At 40.4% G+C, this 24513-nt stretch overlaps 1 protein-coding gene across 1 annotated transcript; it reads left to right on the top strand.

The window, feature by feature from the left end:
• The first annotated feature begins 866 nt into the window (after positions 1-866).
• On the top strand, positions 867-24172 carry LOC119258219 (pro-neuregulin-2, membrane-bound isoform-like). Its single transcript, XM_037526672.1, has 2 exons — positions 867-1542; positions 24024-24172. Exons 1-2 carry the CDS (start codon positions 867-869, stop codon positions 24170-24172), a joined length of 825 nt encoding a protein of 274 aa, XP_037382569.1.
• The last annotated feature ends 341 nt before the right edge of the window (positions 24173-24513 follow it).

Below are 24513 nucleotides of genomic sequence, written 5' to 3'. Positions count from 1 at the left end.
CAGCACCTCCCGCGTCCCCCCTTCGTGTCAGCCCCCCCTCCCCTTCCCCGCGATTGGGCGCCCTGCGTCGGCTAACAGGTTCCCGATCGCTGAAGCGTCACCTCGGGCTCCCCAGTAAATCTCCGCAGCCCACTCGGCCCGCAGCCTCTCCGCCGCCCGGCGTCCCCTCGCGGCAGCCCGGCGACCGCGGCGAGGAGGCGCCAGGCCCGGGAAGCGCGAGGAGGACAAACTCGCGGCCGCGCCCGGGGACCAGCATGGGGAGCGGCGGCGCGGGGCGAGTTCGCATCGCAGGTAAACAGGCTGGCGAGGCGCAGGGCGCTGCCGCCGCCGCGGCCACCCCGCGATTTCCAGGCACGCAACCCCGCCTCCAGGGCGCTCTCCCCGGCGCTCTCGCCCCGCCGCTCGCTCGCCGCCTCAGCAGCCGCCGCCGCAGCGCCCCTCCACACAAAGGACTGTCACCCGCCGAGCAGCGCCGCCACCTCCACGTCCTCCTCCGGTGACGGCAGCCCCGACAGCAGCGCTCGGGCGCGGCGGCGCGCCGAGGGGACCTGCCACTCCCAGCCGCCCAGGCGGTGGCAGCGGCTTGCCCCCCTTTTCTATTTTACCTCAAAAAAAAATTTTTTTTTTGCCCTCATACCTCGTCACCTTTCCGTGGTTCCACCCACCTCTCCCCTCCTCCCTCCCTCCTCCTCCACCTCCTCCTCCTCCCACAAACAACTCTCCCACACCCCCCCTCAAAGAAATAAATACCAGGGGGTGGGGAGACGAGGGTGCCGGGGGGAGGAGGAGAGAGGAAAGGGGCGGCGGCGCGAGAGCGCCCGGCACAGTCCGAACCGACAGCGCGGAGCCCGCACGCGCCTCACACCATGAGATGGCGACGCGCCCCGCGCCGCCCCGGCCCCGCCGGCCGCCGGCCGCCCGCGCTGCTGCCGCTGCTGCTGCTGTGGAGCGCGGCCCTGGCGCCGGGGGCGGCCGCCGGCGACGAGGCGGCTCCCGCGGGGGCCTCGGGGTGCTACTCGTCCCCGCCCAGCGTGGGCTCGGTGCAGGAGCTGGCTCGGCGCGCCGCGGTGGTGATCGAGGGAAAGGTGCACCCGCCGCGGCGGCAGCAGGGGGCACTCGACAGGAAGGCGGCGGGCGAGGCCGGCGCGCGGGGAGGCGAGCGCGAACCGCCCGCCGCCAGCCCGGGAGCGCGGGGACCGCCCGCCGCCCGCGGGACCCTGCCCTCTGGGCCCTCGGCGCCCGCGCCCAGCGCCGGCGCCCCCGGGCCGGCGCCCTATCTGGTGAAGGTGCACCAGGTGTGGGCGGCCAAAGCCGGGGGCTTGAGGAAGGACTCGCTGCTCACCGTGCGCCTGGGCGCCTGGGGCCACCCCGCGCTCCCCGCCTGCGGGAGGCTCAAGGAGGACAGCAGGTACATCTTCTTCATGGAGCCCGAGGACAACAGCAGCAGCCGGGCGCCGGCCGCCTTCCGAGCCTCCTTCCCTCCGCTCGAGACCGGCCGGAACCTCAAGAAGGAGGTGGGCCGGGTGCTGTGCAAGCGGTGCGGTAAGTTCTCGCCCCCGAGGGCGCGCGCCGCCGGCGGGGCGGGGAGGGCGCGGGCCGGGCGCGGCGGGCCCCGGGCCCCCGGGGCAGCCGCGGCCGCCGGGAGCCCACGCGGCCCGCGGAGTTCCTAGTTTCGGGCGGGCGGGCGACTCCGAGCGCGCGTGGGAGTTGGCCGGCGGCGCCTTCCTGGGAGGCGTCCTCTTTGCGGGGCTCGGCCGCGGCGGAGAGCCCAAGTTCGGTCCCCGGCGGGGGCCGCCTCAAACTTTTTCGTCCCGTGGGGCGTCGTTTTCCAAGCGCAGTGGAAGCGGGCCGGCTGCGGTCTGGCGAGTGCGTGGTGGAACTTGGCTTTGGTGCGAGCCGCTGCTGGAGGGTCGCCCGGTGGGCTTCTCCCTTGCAGGAGTGAGGGCGAGTGTGCAGGAGGCGAGCCCTCCCTGCCCCTGGCGCCCTGGCCCCGGCCCCGGAGCCCGGGCGGGCAGGGTCGTGTCTGCAGAGTCCTGCCCCGCAGAGGACCGCGCGCTGAGCATCCTCTGTAGATGCGGCAGAGTTTTTGGCGAACTTAGTGTCCAACAGATAGGAGCAGTCTGTACCTTGTGCATATGAGCCTGGAGTTGGTCTTTTAAGGTGAAGTTGTCTCAGGAGTCTTTGTTTTCATCATATTTTGATTTGGAGGATGTTTTGGCACCTCAGTGAGTCAGAACAGATCCTAATTTCGGCGCTTCCCATGTAGGCCCTGAAGAAGAATTTCAGAAGATTAAGTTGAGCACTAACAGATTTACGGATTTTTTTCCGATTTTACCGCAGGAAGGTATTATTCCAAGGTCTTCTTAATATTATCAGGTCCGAGAGATTAACTGGTAATCGAATTACATTTCTCAGGTTGTATTACATTTATGCCATTTATAAAATAATTTCTAGGCTCTAAATATCTGTGTAATTTCCTGATTACCCAAATAATCACTAAGACATAGCAGGGTTTCTTCTGAAACCATAAATTAACATGATTACACATCACAAATTCTAACATGCTTAATAGCTTTTTCCCTGGGTCTTTATGTATCTGTCTAATAGATGGTTGGGTTAATTGAGTTTTTATAAAACTCACCACCATGCCCTGCTCAGCCTGTCTGCAAAGTGTGTTAGTTGTTAAAAATTTGTATCCAGTGTTGGCCAATAACTTAAATTTCTGCTTGGCATTTGTGCTTATATCCTGCACTTAATTGATATGTAACAGTTTGGTTTTAATGACAGGAAAGAACATTGCTCATCCACCATTTCCTTATTTTAACAGTGCACTTTCTGTGCCAGAGACCTGTTAAGATTGCACCACTCTGTGGACAGAAGCTGTTCTCAGACAGTGGTGCTGAAGAAAGCTGACTGGGGATTCCCCGGTCTGGCTGCTGCATGTCACATTGTAAAACATGGGAAAGGCTCTGCTGGGAGCTGGCTTATTAGGGAACATAAAAGCTCAACACCATTATGCTGCAGCATATATTATTCTATTAAAGAGTCTGAAACAAAACCTTTTAAGCCAAACCATTGTCCAGTTTTCACATCTTATTAAATGGAATTCAGAAAGGATTTTGTCTACCCCAAATCATGATTTGTGCATGATTTACTACACATGGTGGGGAGTTAATATAAACGGCATTATAGTTGGCAGTGATGCCTAGGATTGGAGGTGATTGCTAAGATTAGGAATCGTGCTAGCTAAGCCTTTTAACTAGAAATAAATATCAGACTTCAGGGGTAAAGTTCTTGTAAGTGTCCAGAAGATGTTTGGAAATGTAAAATTTATGTTGTATGGAAGAATACTATTTTATTTTTGCGTATCTAAGTGGAAGAGCTTAATGAAAATCAAAGGAACTACATAGTTTTAAGTTGTGGTATACTAAGCAAAGCAGGTTTTTAATGCACTGGAAATCTCCCTGGGTGTAATTGAGTAGATTAAGAAATCAAGAAGTTACGGGTCTAGGTTTGTGTAGTTTTGTGTGTTTGATGATTTGTGCTTGATGTAGTTTAAAGTAGAATATTGCATGAAACTTTAACTGATTAAGGTTAGGTAAGGACTAACTGAAATCCTGCTAAAAGTTTCTCTTCCGTTTTTATGACTATAGTAGTCATTGTAATATTGTAGGATAAAAGTAAACAGTATGAGCTATTTTATTTAATGTCAGCTCAATATCTATACTTGGTGCATTGGGTGTAAATGTGTGTAAAAATTTGTGAATTCATTCAGTTATGTGCTCTCAGTTAACATTATCATTCAGAACCTACCAGGCAATGGAACACAAACAATTGGAAAAAATACACAGAGAATAGGGGCGGATTTGTCCTGGTTGAGCTGCTTCTACATACTTCTGGTTAAAGATCTGAGAGAGAGTGATGGAGCAGAATGTTCTTATCGGAAGACATGAATCTGCCCTGGGGGCGTGGCAACTGGAGAGGGAATATAGCAAAGTCATTTTGTGATATCATACCCAGGGGAGCAGGTTCTAGCTCTCATATGCTTTAGCTGAAGTGTTGTCTCCTACAAGTTCCTTACTAGTGTAGAAACTGTACATGCAACACCTTAGCTTTAGGGTCTTGCTAATAGTCTTCACTGAAATTTCATTTTCTTTCTCTCACACTCTGAGTTTAACTCCTGAATAGTATCTGTCTGAAAAGAGGCTCTTCTCTGAAAAATGAACTCTTTGAAATAGAAACTGTTTAGTGTTTTAGAAGTCAAGATGGAATCTGATGGCTTGTTTGTTTTATATTTGAAGTTTGTGTAAATGACATTTCCTTCACAGTTATTTAAATTCTTTCCTGTCTTTTGCTTTTTCTTTGCTCACTAAACAAGCTAAGAGCAAGTATTTCTTGGTTTTATATTCACTGGAATGCAAAATAATTTGCTGTTAAATTAGGTATCTATTATTCAAACAAATTATTGTTGTATGCTCTGTGCTTTTAGTTTTCAAAGCATTGTGGTTTTTATACTAGTCAGAAACTGCTTCCAAAAAGTGTTAAAATTACTGATGGTGAATAGCTACTATAAACTAGGCAAGATTTGTACATCAATTGTATTCTTGCAAGTCAATCTAAATTTTTAGTCTGTCATATAATATTGGAATGTATTGATAATGTAAAAATGTTTATCAAACACTTGTGATATATGGCACTTGTTTTTTCTGACAGCCTCATAACTATTTAATAAAATTGCTGACATCGTAGTGTTATTATGAAAATGTAAAAAAATGCTGTAGGGATTTCCCCACCATCATGGTAGAAAATTACTATTAATAAAAGCTATATTAAAGCAGTAGCAATAGGGACAGATATAGCTTGACTGCTTGTATATACACATAAATTTAATTTCCCAAGTGATTATGACTGCTTTCTTTAAACTGTGTAAATCTTTCTGCTGAGTAGAGAAACTGTATATATATGTATTTATGTTAAAAATGAAACCAAGGTAGGTCATTTGGGAGAACAACCTGGAATAAAAATATTTTTGAAAGTGAACTTAAATATCTGACTTAAAGTGAACTTAAATATTAGACTATTTTGTAACCACCAGGGGATAGTTCTCATTAGTGGTCGGAGATCTGTGAGTCCTCTGAATCTAGGGGAAGTTTTAACATATGTCTTATTGTCTTAGTAAGACCAGGAAGCTTATACAACACTAAGGGCCAATGCAACGATCTGTGCCTCCTTAGGCCTGTATATTTAGAGCCAATGAGAACAAAATACGTGACTGGGTGGGTGATTACGCTTGTCAAAAGTAATCTATTTATTGTTCAGGAAATCGTCTTGCTTACATCAAAACCGTTTTCTTTCTGCTATTTTTTCTTAATTATGAGCATGGTATCTTTTCAGACCTATTTTTACATTTTACTGACAATTTACGAATTGGCCAGGTATCTAAAGATCTTGAAACTCTCATCTGTCCTTAGTACTTAGCAATACTTAAGGTTTTTTAAAATATGTTTTTGATTTGCTTAAATAATAAAAAATTATGTCTATACGTAGGTTTTATTGAATGGGTATTATGATTAACCTTGTATAAATAAATGATAACAGTGAAAACAAAAAGAACATAATGAAAAACAGTGGGTTGGATCATTGACCACTCTATTTATTGACAGTATATAATGAAAACTAAAATTAAAAATTGGGGTTCTTATCATTTATGCAATTTGTTAACATACGCAATAGTGTAAAATGCCTTAGTCAAATTTTCGTTAAGAAAGTGAAAATGAACTTTTATATGTTCTTATTTTTAAATAACAGAAATAGCTTGTAGAAAGTTTTCAATACATATACAAATGTTCTAAATTTGTGCATGTACATATTGCTCTGTGCTCTTATGTTATCAGAAGATTAAAGTTAAAGTGGCATTATGAAAGAATACATGTCTTACCTGCTTCCCCAAATATCGGTTGCTTTATAATATTTGTACAACAAATCAATGATACAGCCTGCTATTTTAAAACCTATAGCTGAATTATCTGAGAATTTGCAGAATACAGACTTAAGTTTTCTGAGCAGAGAGGTCAATGCTAGTCAAGAGGTTGTGTTTTCATATTGTTTAGTGACACACTTGAGATATAACTTTTTGTGAAGTCTCTCCATCTTGAAGTGATACATGTAGGTTGAAATCGATAAAATAAAGAATTTTGGTGAAGCAGAAAACTAAAAATGTTGACTTGTCTCTCTTGGCATAGGTCCAATTGTTAGGAAAAAACTTTCCCCAGTGTAGTAGACTTGCCGTCCAGGAATCCTGGGGAGAAATGTGTAAGTGGTAATTTACATTATTTTTTGGTCTTTAAGGTTTTTCCCCTATGGAAAAATAGTTTTCTTGGAAACTATTCTCTAATGTTATTTTAGCCTACTAGCACCTCGTGAAATTTATATCTTGTTTTTCATAATAACAAAAAAACCGAAAGAAGGTACTTTCTTTGCCTGTATCTCTGGTGGTATAAGAATGATGATCTTGCCAGTTCCTAAGTCAGGATTCATAGGCGTCCTCTTGTCTTTTTTTTTTTTTTTTTGTGGGACCCTCGCCAGCGGCCGGGGAACGAACTGGCGCTGCAGAGGCTGCGGGCAGCCTCGCAGCCCAGCGCTCAACCGCTGCGCCACCAGGGGAGGCCCGTCCTCTTGTCTTTGTTTCCCTTGTGAGGACACTTAGAAGAGAAGGCTTTAGGTAAATGATGGGGCACATGAGTGGGACTTAGTTTGTGATAGACTAAGTATAGGATTGATGTCCATCATCACATTGACTAGCCTTCTTGACACGTTGGAATTCAGCTGTCTGGGTCCACGTTGGAGTTCAGAGGTATTAGATCACAAGGCTGTGAGTGCAAAGGGTGTTTCTGTTCCTGACAAGCTCTTTGTCAGTCCCATGAGAATCTGGGGTTGACTTATCTGCTTCAGAGGCTTCCCACCCAAAAAACCCACGAAGGTTCTAGCTTTGGATATCTGCTCCTGTGTGCTGTGAACTATAGGAAAACAGCTCAGAATGGTGCGTGGTTGGGAGCTGGTAGCCAGATTTAGGTGGGTGATGTCTGGCCAGAAGTACCTAGAGAAGAGATTTGTTTCTTTACATTTTGCTCTATAATAGCGGAATATGGGAGCTGAACTAAACCCAGCACAAGGGGATATACCTGGCAAGGTCACTAGATCTTGGTAGTGGGTAAGGAGAGGGAATAATAACAGCAATAAAACACTACTCTGCTAAATTTAGAAAGCTCAAAGCAGTAGAATAACCCAAATTATTTGTCTTTTGCTTTTAAAGCAAACGGAGCTAAACAACTGAGGAGTTTATGAAAAATCAGGTAGTTGTAGTTACCATTTACTGAGTTTGTATCTTTTATGCTTCTCATAGACACACTAGCTTGATTGTTATATATGCATTTAGTAACAGTTAAATAATTAGATGAATAAATGAATGAAGCACTCCAGCCCATTGGATAGTGGTAGTAATCACTTTTCTAGGCTAAATTTTGAAAGAAGACGATGATGAAGAAAAAACCAACCTCTTTGATTCTTTCTCTTCAGGTCTCCAATTTGGTCAAATGGGTGGGAAGTAGCATTTGGAACAGTAGCCCATCAGGACACCAATTCCTCCTCTTCCCTCACAGAACAAATCCGTTCCTGAGTCGTGCCATCTCATTTTGGGTATGAAATATTAGCATCCAGAAATTCTTTGTTCTTCCTCAATCTCCCCTCACAGGTGTTTAACCGTCAGCAATATGAGCTCAATTCTTGCAAATAAAAGTGGAAAGCACTGCTTGTATCCCTAAAAGTAATTAAAAAAGAATTTGGATGAGTTATTTTTCACTTTTTTTCCTTTGTTCTTAATGTCACTGTAAGCTCTTGGTTGGACCACAGGTGGGATGGCGTGTGTCCATGTGGGCTCTGATGAATAATGAGATCCTTCCTTTCCCTTTTAATGTCAGCCCTGGAGACACCCCTGGTGATGATGTGTTATCAGTGCGGTAGCAGATGCAGTGGCAGCTTTTTCTTCCACCGCAGGGAGCATTCCAGCCACACCTCTGTACTGACAGGGGGAGCAATCCACTCAGGAGGAGAGGTTGGCTGTGTTTGCTTCAAATAGAATTTGACATTAGACTTTACCTTACGGAGGTGATTCTGGCATTTAGGGCTCTTTGGTGCCTGCCAGGATGGAGGTGTTTGGCTCAGAGTAGGTGTGTCCTGTCATCATCACAAAGGGTGAGCTTTAAAATTGCCAAGCACTGTATAGCCATGCAAACCAGGCCACCGAGGAGATTCTCTTTCCTCCTTTGTCTTCATCCATCTTCTGAGGTTGGTCACATCTCACATACAGAAGGTATAGCGTATAGCAATGTTTCTTTCATTGGAGCAGGACTTTTATTAAAAACTAGCATTTCTGGGGCTCCCTGGTGGTGCAGGTGGTTGAGCACCGCCCTGTGAAGCTGTCTGCAGCCTCTGCAGCGTGGGTTCGATCCCGGATGGCCAGTGAGTATCCCACATGGTGTGGCAGACCTCTCCTGTCTTGCCCGCTGCTCCCCTCAGCAGTGTATTTCGTCAGTCTGTCTGTTCTGTTCCCCACTCTGTCTCTGGTGAATCCTCTCACCCTCCCATGCATCTGGCCTGTACCCCAGTTCTTGTATAAATAAATAAAATCTTAAAAGATTAAAAAAAATCTAGCATTTCTAACATAGTCATTCTGGTGAACAGTTTTTTTTTTTCTTCACACTCTGTTAACATAACATTTACCATTTTCACTGCTTTTAAGTCTATAGTTCAGTGGCTTTAAGTGAGTTAAAGTTGTAGGGCAACCATCACCACCACCCATATCCACAACTTTTGCATTTTCCCAAACTGAAACTTTGCACTAATTAAATAGTAGCTCTCCACTTTGCCCTCCTCTCAGCCCCTGGAAGGTACAAAGCTACTTCTGTCTCCATGAATTTTCTAGTTACCTCATTTATGTGAAATCATATAGTACATGCATTTTTGTGACTGGTTTATTTCACTTAGCACTGTCTTTTAAGGTTAGTTTGTGCTTTAGTGTGTGTCAGAATTTCACGTTAAGGATGAATAATATTCCATTGTATTTACGGTTCATCTATTCACCCATCAATGGACATGTATGCTGCTTCTACCTTTTGGCCTATTGTGAATAAACCTTCTCTGATCATGTGTGTACAAATATCTATTCATACAATATTCTATTTTTTTGATAATATCCACTCTAATGTGTATGAAGAGGTAAGAAGCAGTTTGGATACTGTTTTCTGTTCAAAATTATTGCTTATAACTACTCTGTCATTAGTAGGAAACAAAAGTAATTGAACAAGAGAGATTCTCATCTATTCAACTCTTAATTTACCTAGTATTATCTGAATCTGAAGCCACCAAATAACAGAATTATAACAGATAATAAAAGTTTGAAAGAATAAACTTGATGTTTGGTGTTTGATAGTATTGTATTTCTATTAATGTTGCTATAATGTAGTCTAGAAAGACACTTTATCATTACTGGATTTGTATCAGAATCATGTAATTGATTTTATTTATTCATGAATTTTTTCTTTTTTTCTCATTTCCCTGCCTTTATTCTGTCCACTATCCAAATCACCTTCCATTAAACACTGGGGGTGAAACATTCTAGAATATTACTTTTATTAGACCTCATTTCCTGCTCAGAAGCTTTCAATGGATGCACCATAGTAACTCTAGATCCCAACATTTAATACCCTCTTTAGTCCAAACTAAACCTAATCTTTCTCAGTTTTATTAAAAGAATATTTTTCATCCGGTGTAACTGCTCCATGAAAAGACCATGCACTCTCCTAACCCCACTGTTTTTACATATACCCTTTCTTCTGCCTGGGTCTGCTTCCTCCCTCATTTCTGCTCATGGAAATTCAATGTCTCCTTCAAGATATGTCTTAAATCCTGCTTCCATGACAGTTCTAGTCATGATCTTGCCAGAACTACTCACTCTAGCCTTTGAACACACCATTTATTAAGTGTCCTTGCAGGGTGACACTTGAAGTTTCCTCAACTTACTCTCAAGTGTCCTGGGATCAGAGTCAGGAGAACTTCCCACTTTTAACTTTGTACCTGTGTTGCTTGGGATAAGTAGCTTTATCTCTTCAGGTCCAGCTTCTTAATAAGCAAAATGAGAAGTAGAACTAAAAAGTTTTCTTGGTCCATTCAAGCTGTTTCTGGCCCTAACCTCAGAAATGCCCCAAATATCCAAATCGCTTCCATTCCTGCACCAGAGCTTCTCTCATGTTGATGTTCTAAGATAATAATCATGTAAAAGAATTGTGAGTCTTTTAGACTATCTGAAAGAGGAATAAGAGAGCTGAATGAGAGGGAATTGTTGCAAGAAACCTTCATCTTCCTTCAAATATTTTCACCTCTGTTGCCTTTTGTGTCATGTTGTCACACTGTCTAAAATACTGTTATTTGTATTCACGAGCATGGTCTTTTCAAGAAGCAAATACCATTGTCTCTGCAGACTTCTCTTTGAAATTATTAAGTATGATTAATAGATTATTCCACAACTGTAAACCTTTAAAGCAAAGTTCAGTCATTTGTTTTAATAAAATGAAGAAGAAAGACTTAGTGATTTACTGTGGATTCTTATTTATTTAAAAATGTAAATCTGGCACTGTTTTGGATTCTAATAATGAGTGCTGTTGCAGAAATGGGTGAGGTCAGCATAGCACATGGGGAAGAGCTTGGTTGTCAGTTGAATGGCGCCAGTTCTGCTGATGGTGGGGAGAGGATTCTAGTCTTGATGTGGAGGTTGGGATGAGACACCTTCTTTCTTGTTTTAAGATTCCTGGGGTTTGGGCAAGAAAATGATATATTTTAGTCCTTTTATGAGTAGATAGAGAAATGCTGAAATAAGTTGTCAGATGAAGAATAATTTGATCTGATTTTTAAATTACTGCATGAACAGACCTTGGCAGTACCACATGGACTGTGCAGGGCAGGGCAGGCCACAGTAGAGCTGTCTCCAGTTTTGTTTTTTCCTTCAGTTTACCCTCCCTGTGCTCCTGATGAGTTCATGTACCCCAGAAAATCCATTGTTGCTTATCAATCATGCCTTCTGAATCCATATCTCTAGCCCAGATCTATCCTATTGTTTGGCTCTAGATCTGCATATATAACTACTTATCAGATATTTCCAAATATCTTACAGACTCTCTATAATAAACACATTAAACATTGTCTCATCATCTCTCCTGCCAGTCTATTTGTATTTCTGTATGCTAATGAATTTACTGTCACAAGTGCCATTGGTAAATCACTACTAACATGACCAGTGGCTACCTTTATTGGTAACTTATTCTATGCAACATAGAAGAGTAGATGCTAATATGAATTCTGCTAACCTCTCACCACATGGTATCATCACTGTTTTCTTAGTTACCCCAAACCAGACGTCTCTCTTTCTGCCTTATATTTGTTAGGTGATCAGATATCATTGATTTTTACCTCCTTCACACATCTTAGATGCCACACTTCTACCTCATCTTCGTTGTTTCTGTAGTAGTTCCCATTCTCACTGTAACTGTAATATCTTTCTAGCTTGCAACTGGATTCTCCCCTTCTTATTTTTTTTAAAGATTTGTTTATTTATGCATACAGGAGCTGGGGTACAGGACAGAGGTGCGGGGAGTGAGAGGACTCATCAGAGACAGAGTGGGGAACAGAACAGGCAGAGTGACTGAAATACACTGCCGAGGGGAGCAGCGGGCAAGTGAGGAGAGGTCTGCTGTGCCATGTGGGTAGCTCCCTATCCAGCCAGGGATCGAACTCATGTTGCAGTGGCTGCAAATACCTTCATAGGTTATATCTTAACCCCTCGCACCACCAGGGAGGCCCTGGGTTCTCCCCTCTTAAATCCATTCTGTATATTATCGGTAGAGTAATGTTTTTGAAACAGGAAAAAGCACCCCATACCCTTGCTTAAGTCTCTTTAGTTGCCCTCAGATAAAATCCAGAATCCTGGATTTTATTTTATTCTGGATAAAATCCAGAATCCTTAGAGTGAATGACTTTCACTTTATGACTGAAGGTGTTTCAACTTTTGTCCAGTGCACTTACCTGGTTCCTGTTACCTGGAACCTTAACCTATACTCAGTGTTTCTCCATAGGTGCCATGGCCTGATACATTTGCACCTTTTCCTAGAATGGTCTGTCTTTTTACTTTTTTGCACATTTACTACCTGCCATTCCAAGAATGGTTAAATAATGTCTTATAGGTATATTCATAGTATATTAGTAAGCCCATCTCTCTGTCTATCATGAATTTGTCAATTTGAAGAGAAAACTATAAAAAAATGTTAAGTTGTAATTAGAATTTTCTTCATTTTGTTTATTTGTATTTCTAAGGTTACCTGTTAATAAAGGAAAGCAAAAAGTGCCATTTTTATAGGAAAACTGACATGAACTGAATCATACTTAGGGGACTTTGTCTCTTAGGAGTATTGTCTTCTTCATTGTAGATGTAGCAGTTGGATAGGCTAACTGCTATAACAAATGGTACCCCAGATGTGTAATGGGTCACATGCAATATTTATTTCTGCCCAGTGGATAGATAGAACACAAGGTGTTCTAGTCTTTATTTTCCCCTGAGAGATATCTATGTTAACGTCTGAGACATAGTTGAACCTCACTTGAGATCAAAGTAGTTGAAACTGTCAGGGTTCCCATTTGTTATGGTCACTTAATTTGTAACGGCATAGCTGTCCTCTAAAAAAGTTGACAAATTTGCCTTCTGCTGACTCATTGCAGTGGGAGAGCCCAATAGGTATATATAGAGCAGGTCTTAGCAGCCATCTATGCATGTTCTAGAAAAAACAGTAAACTAACTACAGGCTGTTCCTTGTGCCCAACTTATCATTTCATAAGTTAGTCTTGCAATAAATCTTTGAAGTGTAATGCTCACTATGTCTGGTTTTATCGATATCATTGAAAATGCAGAGGGTCAGGCCACTCTGTCTTTCACTGACATGCTAGGATGCCTTTTAAAGCTCTGTGTTTAACAAATCATTTTGATATAGGGGCGGCAGAGAAATACTCTTGGGTTTTATCACTGTTGCCTTAATTGGGTTTCATGATGTACATTTCTTCTTAGTAGGATAAATTAAAAATGACTGATAAAGCTGCCAGTATAAACAAAGTTGTTAGGTTAAACCTGCCCAGTGCATTAAATGTATTGATGAGTAATCTTTCCACCATTTTAATCACTTTTATTAACTTTTAGTAGTTTTATTTCCAATACTGGCTAAATAACTGTCATTATATACTCAGTAATATTTCTCTTTAAAGTACTATTGAAAATTCTATGAAAATGAGTAAGGTGCAATACAGTTCACCTGCTCCCTGATAGCAAGAATTGGTGGTGGTATTATGATTAGCTGGGTTTGTACTTCCTTTATGAAATCCAGAAGGAAAGGGAACCTATTTGCAATTGCTGAATAGAGACAGTGAATGGTTTTGAAATTGTGTAAAGTTGTTAGTCTTTTGCATATCTATATCCTGCATGTTATTGTTATGCTTTCTTTAAATATTTCTATTAAGTATTGAGAAGATAAAGAGGATACTTAAGAATTATATGTACAGTTTAAAGAATGATGATACTTTAGTCATGGTCATTTGCCTTATAAGGTTCTTAAGTTCCAGGGTACTAAAGAATAGCCTAAGGCATTGTCAACATTGCAGGCCAGTTAGGGACATACATGTTCATTAATAAAAATGGATTAGAACTTATTCTTAATTTACCCCTTATCTTTATGAATCAGTTTGAATAGCCCCAATGCTATTAAACAGACCCAAATGATGTTTAATTCCATTCAGGTTTAGGCACTTTTGTCCTATGGGAGAAATTGCAGGGGACATTCTGAGGATGTTACTTAAATAATTATAAGAATCATGATAACCAAATCATGATAAACAAATGTAGCTAACTAATAGGAAAAGATAAGCAGGGAGTGTACTTTATTAATTTACCTATTCAATAAATATTTATTGAGCATCTATTACTAGCTAGTCTGTACTTATTTCATAGCAATAAAAAATTAGACTTTACCCCTTTAAAGCTGAAAGGGTAGAAAGAGCAGTTACACAAAGAATTATATGATAGATAGATTTACTGTTGTGCTAAGCTTTATAAGGGAAAAGTACATCATACTACGACAACACACAACAGAATAACCTATCTTGGTGATGCAAGAAGATTTCCTTGAGAAAAAGATATTTTCATTTTTCATATTTTCCCATTTTCACTGAAGTAACGTTGGTTTACAGTACTGTATGTAATTCAGAGATGTAGATTCATACCTCTTCAGGCACCACCAAGGCACCCCATAGTCCTCTACCATGGTCCATTGAGCCCCTCCTTCTTTGCTACACATCCTTTCCCCCCCAATTCTGATAGTCTCAGTTCTACAGTCATTTTCTAGGGGATGTTTTGGTTTAGTTTTATTCCTTTCTTTTGTTTCTCTATATTCTACACATGAGTGAAGTCATCTAGTATCGGCCTTTCTCTTTCTGACTTATTTCATTTATTTCATTCCTCTGGTTTTGTCCATGTCACAAAGGGCAAGAAAGTAAAAGAAATATTTCTGGAGAAGTTAGATGAAGGGACATTTCCATTCCTGAGGCAGGGATGAGGAACAGCAGAGAGGAGATTCAGTGTGAAGGGAGCAAGAATAGCCTAGGAGGTAAGGAAAAAAAATCAGACCATTATGGAATTTTTAGGATTCCGGCTTATTTCCTAAAAACATGGGGAACCCCTTCAAGGTTTTCTAAGCACAGGAGTAATATAGTTTCCATTTTGAAAACATCACAACTGGCTACTGAGTGGCGTAAATGGACATTCACCATAGTGAGTGTCGGGAATTCTGATAAAGTTCCAAGTGAGATTAGGATTGGGTTTGCACATGAGTGGAAATAGTAGAGATGTAGAGAAGCAGGATTTGAGATTATTTTGGAGGCATCTTTTAGTTTTAGTCTTGGTTGCGAATGGGGCATACTTACAGAGGGGGATGTGGAAGAAGGCACCCAGGTTTCTGGCATGAGCAATTATGTGTTTAGTAGGGAATGAGAAGGAAAACACTGTAGGAGTGTAAGTTTAGTGCATTTTTGATATATCCAAATGGAAATGCCAACTATGTATTTCAATGGACGGAGTTTAGAAGTGAAGTCTGAATTGGATTTATGAATGTGGTAGTTTGGACAAAGATGTGATTATTTTTATCTCCCTGGAGTAGATGAATTTATATAGGGAAAGTGAATAGAGGAGGAGGAACAGTGAGTAGAGAATGAAGCATTAGGAACACCAAGCAATCTTTAAAGGTGAGGCATAGGAAGAGACAGGTGGCAGAGAAGGAACAGCCAGAGACATGAAAGGTAGCCCAAGAAAGGATTCAGGATGGAAGAAAAGTGAATTCCTAGAAAATAATTTTGCAAAGGGGAGCCCAAAACAGCATTTCTGGATGCTGATTAGTGCCAGTTGCTTTATGTTTAAAAAAGCATATAGATGGTAGTAATACTGAAGTCTCATAATGCCTTCCGTGGCCAAGAGCCAGGGGTGCAGCCCAGACCAGAGTGAGCTCAATCATTAAGTAGCAAGAAGCAATTTTAAGAACTCTGAACCTTTTTTTGGCATGGGTTGAGAAGAATTACCATACTCCAGAGACATAATGGTTAATTTTCATAAAGATAATATAATAAAAAATCAAATGGATTGTTACATATTGTGATACTGAAGTGTTGCTGAAGGTTACCCTTTTTTTTTTAAAGTGTTTTTCTCCTAAATTAAAAATCTTTGCTATTTACCATATTAGCCATTTTAGTGACAAACTATTGTTTAAACTTTTCTTGATGTGACAACTTGAGAACTAACTACTCTCTCTTTAATTGGTACCAGGTCCTAAGGGAATTTAGTGCACTGGCACATAAATACTTATGAAGTGACATCTATCAATCTATTTAAAAAAAATTTGAGTCTAAAGGTCTTTGGACTGTGTTAAGCTGACACAGAACTACCGTTATCTGAGGCCATGACTGAGCATTTTAATGAGCAGCACTCAAGAAATGCAAAGTTATTATTCTGACAGTAGCAGAATGCATTTTTCCCTGGCTGTCTGTATTCAGTCTTTTTATTGTCTTGTAAGCTGCGAATTGATGCATTCATAGCTATATTTGCATAGGGAGTTTGAGCCATCAAGGGAAGAATGATTTTGAGTTTCCTGTTTTCATTTGTTTACTTTCTGTGCAAAATAATAGTGTTTTGGTGCAAGGATTTTTTTTTACATTCAGTTTTCCTAATTTTATGCAGTATAAATAAACTAGGAGCCATATATATTTATGAAAAGCACACATTATCAGTCAAAGGAAATGGGGAAAAGGACATCTTTAGGAAAAAAAAGGGGGGGATGCTCTGCAACTTCTGACCCTTTTATCAGGCTTCCCTGTTTAGTTCACTCTGGAGAACCATAGATGGGTTTGGACCAAATGTTCTGATATTTGAAAGATCAGTGTTTTTACAGAAATAGTTTGTATATTAGAATATGCAAATCCTGGTCTAAACTCCTGGGATAATAATTCATTTGGTCTAAGGTTAGTCCTGAGAATTTGTATTTTTGGAACTGTCTCCAGATAATTTTGGTATATATTTAGGTTTGGGAAACCTGGGACACTGTGGTCATTAAATTTTTTTTATAATTAATCATTTTGAAGAATCTCTGGAAGATCAGAAGATAGGTAAGAAAAGAGAAAATTAGAATTTACTGAGTTTCTATTATGTGCTGAACATTTTAACATTTACTCTCTTTTAGTCCTTAACACCATCTTGCAAGATATATTATTTTATTCCAAATTTAACCCAAAATTCAAAAAGGTTTACCGAACTTTAAAGGTCACACAGCTGCTGAGAGGCAGAGTCTTGATTTACATTCAGGTCATTGGATCTGCTCTGTTAGAAACCCAGGGAGTTTTGGAGCAGAACAGCCTGATTGAATGCTATGTCACCTTACCCTGAGTGTCTTGCCCCCTTTGTCATAGTGGACACCCATTGCTAACAGTAAACATTTTTTTTTACCTTCAGAGGGTATACATGTGAGTGATTAGGTAGGAAGAAGTGTGAGAGTATTGAATTAAGATCCACTATATTTTTGAAAGTCTGCAATGAATACACCAGGTTATGATGTCTAGAGTTATCATCCAGTCTGTAGTAAAAGGTTCTATGTTAGCCAGTTCATTGTCTGAATGGGAAAACATCATGCATGGACATTTACAAATTTCTTGGAAGGAGATGAGACTCAGTGGGGATCAGTGAGGTAGGATCTGAAGTTTGGAGTAGACTTAGCATACTGCTTGAAGGTTCGACTTTGCTTCCTGAATCTTCCTCTTTCACTTGGGACTTTGGAGCATTATTTGATATTTGTAAACTTGACATAAAATGAGAATAATTTGTGTTTTTTTTGTTTGTTTTTTAAGAGATAAGTGAGTGTGGGCTGAGATATATACTATAGCACCTGCATCATAGTAAATGCTTTATTGATATTCATTGGGAGAGCTAAGAAGGGTAGCACCCATGGACTCACCCATTGAGTCAAGCACCCATGGAACCTGACTCAAGGCAGCAAGGGTACAGTGTAGTTGGGGACATGAAAGGAAGTGTCGATAGAGGCAGAAATAAAGATGAACATCATCTGCTTGAGTGCTGTGTTTTCCATTCCTGTGCAAATTCTTAATCTCCTAATCTGTGGAGCCAAAGTTTCTTCAACAAAGTACTACTCCAGATATGGTGTGTCTATCAGTAGTGTTGTATTGCCCTGTGCTCATTAGGACTGCAAATCCTGGGTCTTCTCCAAACCTACTGCTCTCTAGGTATTTTCGCTTCCCTAAGAAGTTTCAGCAACACTGCTGCAACAGGATACTGCCCTTAGTGTGATCTGTGTCTGGGAAAGTTGCTTAGTCAGAGAGGAGCATTTTCTCAGGCCCAGCCATACTGGTTATACAGTGAGGGTTTTTTTCTGCATAACTCTGTACATGATGGTGGTGGTGGCAGCAGTGGTGGCAGAAGCAGAAATATGTGAAAGACACTAAAAGTAAAGAAAATGAGAGAGAGATAGAGAGATAGAGAGAGAGAGAGAGAGATAACCTTTCCTAGAGAAGTTAGATGATAGCATATCCTTTCCAAATGGACTTGGACATGGCACCAAGAATGAATTGTAATGGAGCACCAATTAAGTATATTGTCAAAAGAGCAGTGGGGTACCATGTGAGTAGATGAGGTTTTGGGAAGGGAGTGAGAGAGTGTGGTCTGAAGCTTCAACAGACAGGTGAGAGGAGACCCCTTTCTCTGAACCTCACACTGAGCTCTGAGCCTAAGCAGCAGCAGACTGGCACAGGTACCCTTTCCTCAATCACAGGTGGGGGGGATGTAATTGAAATGGCCCCATTCCCAGAATGACTCTGTGGGAACCTTCTAACACATACAGAGTAGGGAGCAATCTGCCAGACTCCACTCACCTACCTGGAGTGCAGGATGTTTGCTCAAGCACATTGAGCTCTGGCCATTGGAAAGATTTCCAAATCTGAAAAGATTTTCTTTTAAGTTCATGACTGCCCTCATTTGCAATTGTTTTTACATTTTTTAATACTAACATTTAATAGTGACCACCCGTTAAAACTTGCCATGTACTCTGTGGAGCCTGGTCTAGAGCAGAATTTTTGCATTTAGAATATCTCACAGGAATTGAGCAAGATGAAAACCAACTTTTTTTAAGCTACAAAAAATGAATGGGCATAGTGCTGCTTTCTCTATATATATGCTCTGTGCTAAGCTCTTCCTATTTTTCTCACTAAATTCTGATAATAAGCCAGACATTGTCAGTTTTATACCCATTTAATAGATGAAACCATCTCAGAGTAGCTATGAGATTTGTCCAAGACAAACCAGCAATTATGTGATGAAGTTGGGATTCAGAACCAAGTCAGAGTTGTTAGTAAGTCTCATACCAAATGCAGGCTTCTCTACCTGGCTTTTAGGGGAAAAAAATGGAATGTAACAAGTGTGACCATCACTATAATGTAAATAAAATAAGCAACGGTATTTACTTTTTGTTCTCCTTAATTCATCAAATACTTACTGATCACTTATGACCATAATGAGTAACTGGTATACTATGATTTTTGTTCTGTAGGTTATGGGAAAGTTTAAAGAATTTATAATTCAGTCAAGGAGGAAATACATGTATGTACTTGGTTTACCACAGTTGGGATATCACATATTGTGTTTTTTTATTTTACTTTTTTAAGGATTTACTTATGTGTATAAGAACTGGGGTACAGACCAGAGGTGTGTGTGTGTGGGGTGAGAGGATTCACCAGAGACAAAGGGGAATAAAACAGTCAGGTTGACTGAAATACACTGCTGAGGGGAGCGGAGGCCTGCTGCACCATGTGGGTAGCTCCCTGGGAATTGAACTTGTGCTGCAGTGGCTGCGGAGAGCCTCATAGGTTGCATCTTAACCCCTTGTGCCACCAGGGAGGCCCCTCATATTCTAAGTATTTAAATCTGTAAACTTCTTCCATGAAGGAGAAGGCTCCTTTGAGGGTGCCCACCAAAAAAAAAAAAAAAAAAAAAAGACTCTACAGAGGATAGTAATTTGAGATGGCACTTCTTGGGTAGATAGGATTGTGTTTTATCTTGTGTGTGCAGAGTGTGTTAAAAACTGTGTGCAGAAGCATGTCTATTTTTGTCCTAAGTTGGTAAGATATGAAATGTCTTATCAACAATAGACACTTGCTCTTTGGATAACTTGTATACTAACAGACACTGACCCACTTGCCACCAGAGAAAATAACGTTCTCACAAAAGAACAATACCATATGCAAAGAGGTTATTTCCATGTTCTTTTGGATGAAAAAAAAAGTGTATCAACACTTTTCCCTGGAGAAAAATAATTTCTGCTTTAGTGGAGAAAATAGAATATCACCCTGGCTTAAATTCCGTATCAGAAAACATGAGTTTGTTTTCATCTTGAAGTTGGGACTCTCTAGTAACATAGTCATTTTCTATAATATCATTTGGCCATCAATTATTCTTTTAAGTTCATGTCTCTGCCCTCATTTGCAATTGTTTTTACATTTTTTAATTACTAACGTTTAATAGCAACCACCCATTAAAACTGCTGTAGTGCCTAAGTATATTATAAATTTATCTGACATCTTATTGCTTCTGGATTATACACTGGAAAATAATTACAATTCTTGTTCTTGTTGTAATGTTATTATTATGATGATTTAGTGTTTCCTCAGTATATGTAATTTGGTTCTTTTCTTCATTTATATGTTTCTTAGCAGATCACAGGAATTTTCTGGCCACGCCCAGAAATCTGACTGATTTTTTATCTATCTTAATGAAAGTAATTATGGTTCCTTAGTTTACCAGTATCTGATTCTGGCCCTAAGTGAATTAGTTTCCTCCAGAATCTTGGAAGAAACATATAAGCAATGGTGTATTAATTTCTTAATTTTTAAACTTATATTTCAGTAGGTACTGCCTAAGGTAGTTCTTGTCTTACATAGTTGGCATTATTTTAGGGAATTACGGGTCTTTTATTTTTCAAACCCTGAATTTTGAATTCTATGTTGTTCACTTCAAATTCGTCTGCAACACTTTTTGTATATGTGGGGATGAAGAAAATGCTTCTCCAATCAGCCAAACAGCCAGCATGTTCACTGCATCGTTGATTACCACTGATAGTTTTATACAGTTATTAATTAAATGATATGATCTGACCTTTTATAAGCAATGCTTTGTATCACCTATAGTTTTTAATCACCATAAAAAATTTAAATGTTAATGAAAAAGAAGCAAATAACGTCCTAGAGCAAGTGATTCTCCATTATAAACCATGGGCTGGCACTTAGAGGATAAATGAAGCCATAAAGTTAGGTTTTGCAGTTGGAAGATGGGGGCAGGTAATTTGTGGGTATAGGGGTGGTTTCTAAAGTTTCATAAGATGGGTAGCTCTAAGTGGCATTTTTCCCCATCATTTTTACATCAAAAAAAAAGACATGCAGGTTGATATTATGTAGCTAACTGAAAATGAGTGGCACAACAAAACACAAACAGCATTTGTCTTCATGAAAGAAGGACTCTTGAAAATGATATGAGAAGAAAAAGATATAATGGGCTTAGCCTGTGGGGTTTCTAGCATTTTTTTTCAAGTTTTATAGATTTGCTACTATTTCACATGAAAATAGAATTTTGGGAGTACAACTTCGCACTTCCACATGTTGAGATGATGTTAAAAAATAGAGAAAGCAAAGAGAACAGGTTGCTGTACTTTGTTTATTTCATTCAGAACATAAAGTCTGATTAGGAGAACTTGGTTTTTCCCTATGAAATAATTAGTAAGATTCTCCAGTTGATGAGCTGAGAGGAGAGGCAGAGAGAAATGCTTTAGTCTTTTACAATGTGTTAGACATTTGTCACTTTTAACTGTCTAGCACCTAACTTGTCCCTAATCACTCTTTCCTCATAGTCCCTTTCTTTCTTTCTTTCTCCAACAGAAAGAAGCAGACTCCAGTAATTTTCCTGGGTTAAGACTTCACACTATTAGGAATTCCCTTAAAAGGAAGAAGAAATTACTTAAAAAGTTTTCCACTCCAAATTTTTTTGGTTCCTTTGAAACAGTGATTTAAATGAATAGTGAAGGACTTGACTGGAAATAGGTAGCATTATGTATCCATGCATTGAGTGGAGAAAAGTTAGAAAGGTGAGAGACAGAATGTATAATTGATAGTGAAAAGTTGCTAAGAAGTTAGTTGGGGAGCTATTCAGAGCCAGATGAAGGGATGGTTCTACCAGTTCATTAATTCAACTTTGTGCAGTAGTTGTCTTAATCTGGTTCTGTAACTTTTCCTCTTTAACCTAAAAGAATAGTTAGCATATTACACTTTAATTCAAATTCATATCATAATGAGAAAAAAAATTAATTTTTGTACTAGATTCTTTGTGTCAAGTGGATAGATTCCAAAGAGCATCGAACCATATAGAAAGGGGGATGGTGGTTGATATGCAAAATCTGGCGTGGCATTTGCTCCCCCATTTTTTTGGAGAGGAAAAAATTATAAGTTGTAAACCACTGGCCACACTCAATTTATTATGGACTAATCAAGGTCCCAGACATTATGCTTAGAACTGTGATGGATAAAGAGATAATAGAAAGCATGATCCAATGACCAGTTTACAGTCTAATTGTGACAGTATCTGGGTCTGGAAAAATAACTATACTGCAAGATTATTTTTGGCAAAATGTGAAAGGAGCAAGTCATGAACAAATGATATAAGTATTTAGAAGAGGTAGAGCTCATTTTCATGTGTAATGGTCAGAACAATCTTTTTGAAGGTGGTTAGGTTGGGGGGTGGGTGGTATCATAGAAAAACCATATCTGGACAGCAGTTAAGGCACTGAAACTATATTTTATTCAGGACAGTTGCAAGAGGGAAAAAAGAGACATGAGCATAGGACCAGGTTTAGTTCTGAATATAACATGAGCAAGTGGGAATTATAGCTAAGCAGCAGGGTGGGGCAGGTAAGTAGGTAGAAAATTACTCAGAGGAATCATCAGGATTCTTGCTGAAGACAGGCCAGGGTGCTCAGACATCACCTGAGGCATGGTGAAGGAGGACAAACTTGATCAAATACTGAGGGTGATTAACTGTTGGGAAAAATATTCTGATTAAACTGAATTAGCAGGTTTCGTACTGAAGCCCCATTTTACAAATTAGTGCACAGATGGGTGTTGGAGAGGGTTCCAGGAGCCCCACTAAATTTTGATCAAAGAATTTTTGCCAATGGAACAAAGAGGGAGGAACAGACTTGAGTGGTTGGCACTGGTTGTGGGTACTTTACATCTATCCAATGTAAAGTATACCTAGTGCACATTATAAATCTTATAACAATTCTGGATGCAAACTCTATTATTTTCATTTTCTAATAAGAAAATGTGGGTTCAGAAAGTATAAATATGTGACTTATTAATAGTCAAAGCCAGAGTTTTAAAATCCATGGCTCCTTCCAGCACCAGCTTGCCTTTATGACATTCTGTGACATGACCTGGGAGCAAGAAGGTAAACATTTTGCACCCAGGTGGAAATCAGATCATTTTGGTGAGGATGCAGAATCATTTAGGGAAAATTACCTGGCAAGTTTGGAAAGGTGGGCTGGGCCTGGTTTTTGGGGCCCAGAGCAGAGATGTATCTTGCCTAAAGTATGAGCCACTAAGAAATTCCAGGTGGTGGGGTTGGGTCAGCCAAACTGTCTTTGATAGAGAGCTATCAAAGAAGGGATTGGGGTCAGAATGGGGGGTTGCAATTGTATGGGGAATATAAAAATAAAATTTATTATAAAAAAAAATAAAGATGTTACTGAGGTTAAAAAAAAAACAAAAAACAAAGAAATGGCTTTGGAGACATGGTGTCGGGGTAAAATCAACACATGGCAAAAAGCCTTATTTTACTGGTAGCACTTTCAGTGTGATTACTTTTAGTCTAGACCTGCACCTGAAAATCAATTATTAACATAGTCAGCCTTTATTAAATCATCACTATATCAGTCAATATAGAAAAGCATAGGCTTCCTTTGCAAAAACAACTTTTTAGTTTTCATTGTTTTGTTTTGTTTCATTCATCCTAGATGCATTCGTGAAGTGGTGTGATATGACCCAGGGCTCCCATCTGTTTAATTTTGCTAATTCGCTCTATTTTCAAATAAGTTTCCTTTGCTGCAGGAGCAGCAGCAGAGCTTGAATACTGCTCAGATGGATTTCAGTCACACCTCTAGTGCCATCTCAGGACCCCCTCCTCTTCCCATTATTTTCCTATCATCTTTTTGCCATTTGGGAACACAATCACGTTGTTTGCAATTGAAATATAGTTTTTAAATGTGCCTCCTACTGTGTTTTTATAGCAAGAGAGCCACTTCTCTTGGAAAATAAAACACCACTGATTGAACCAAGAGCCCTTCGAAAGGGCTTTAATTACTGCATTAATTGCAAACTTCAGGACAAATGGGAGCCCAATAGTAGCAAACTATTGGCAAATTCCTGGGTTACTTAAAGAAAACATGAAAGCCTTCTGGTGAATGTAAGAGGTTAGAACTGAGATAAGGTGGGCCATTGGGAGACCCTACCATCCTTTAGGCTGTGGACTTTACATGTAAAAAATTTCTTTTCCTCCCTTACTTGTTTCCTGAGATGTCTCATGATTCATTGCTCCAAGGACTCAGCACTTTTTACAATACCCTGTGGATCAGAGGAAAGCAAGGAGGCAGTCTGAATTTTGTAGAATACAACTTCTCTGAAAAAATAGATGACTTGGGAAAAAGGTAACACTTCTTTAATATGGCAACCTTTGAAACACTCACTTTTTATTCTCAAGGAAAAAAAAAAAGAAAAGCA

The sequence above is a fragment of the Talpa occidentalis genome, unplaced genomic scaffold, assembly GCF_014898055.3.
Source record: "Talpa occidentalis isolate TD23 unplaced genomic scaffold, MPIMG_talOcc4v2.1 talOcc4.4, whole genome shotgun sequence".
Taxonomy (NCBI): Eukaryota; Metazoa; Chordata; class Mammalia; order Eulipotyphla; family Talpidae; genus Talpa; species Talpa occidentalis.
This window is presented reverse-complemented; position numbering and strand designations above follow the sequence as displayed.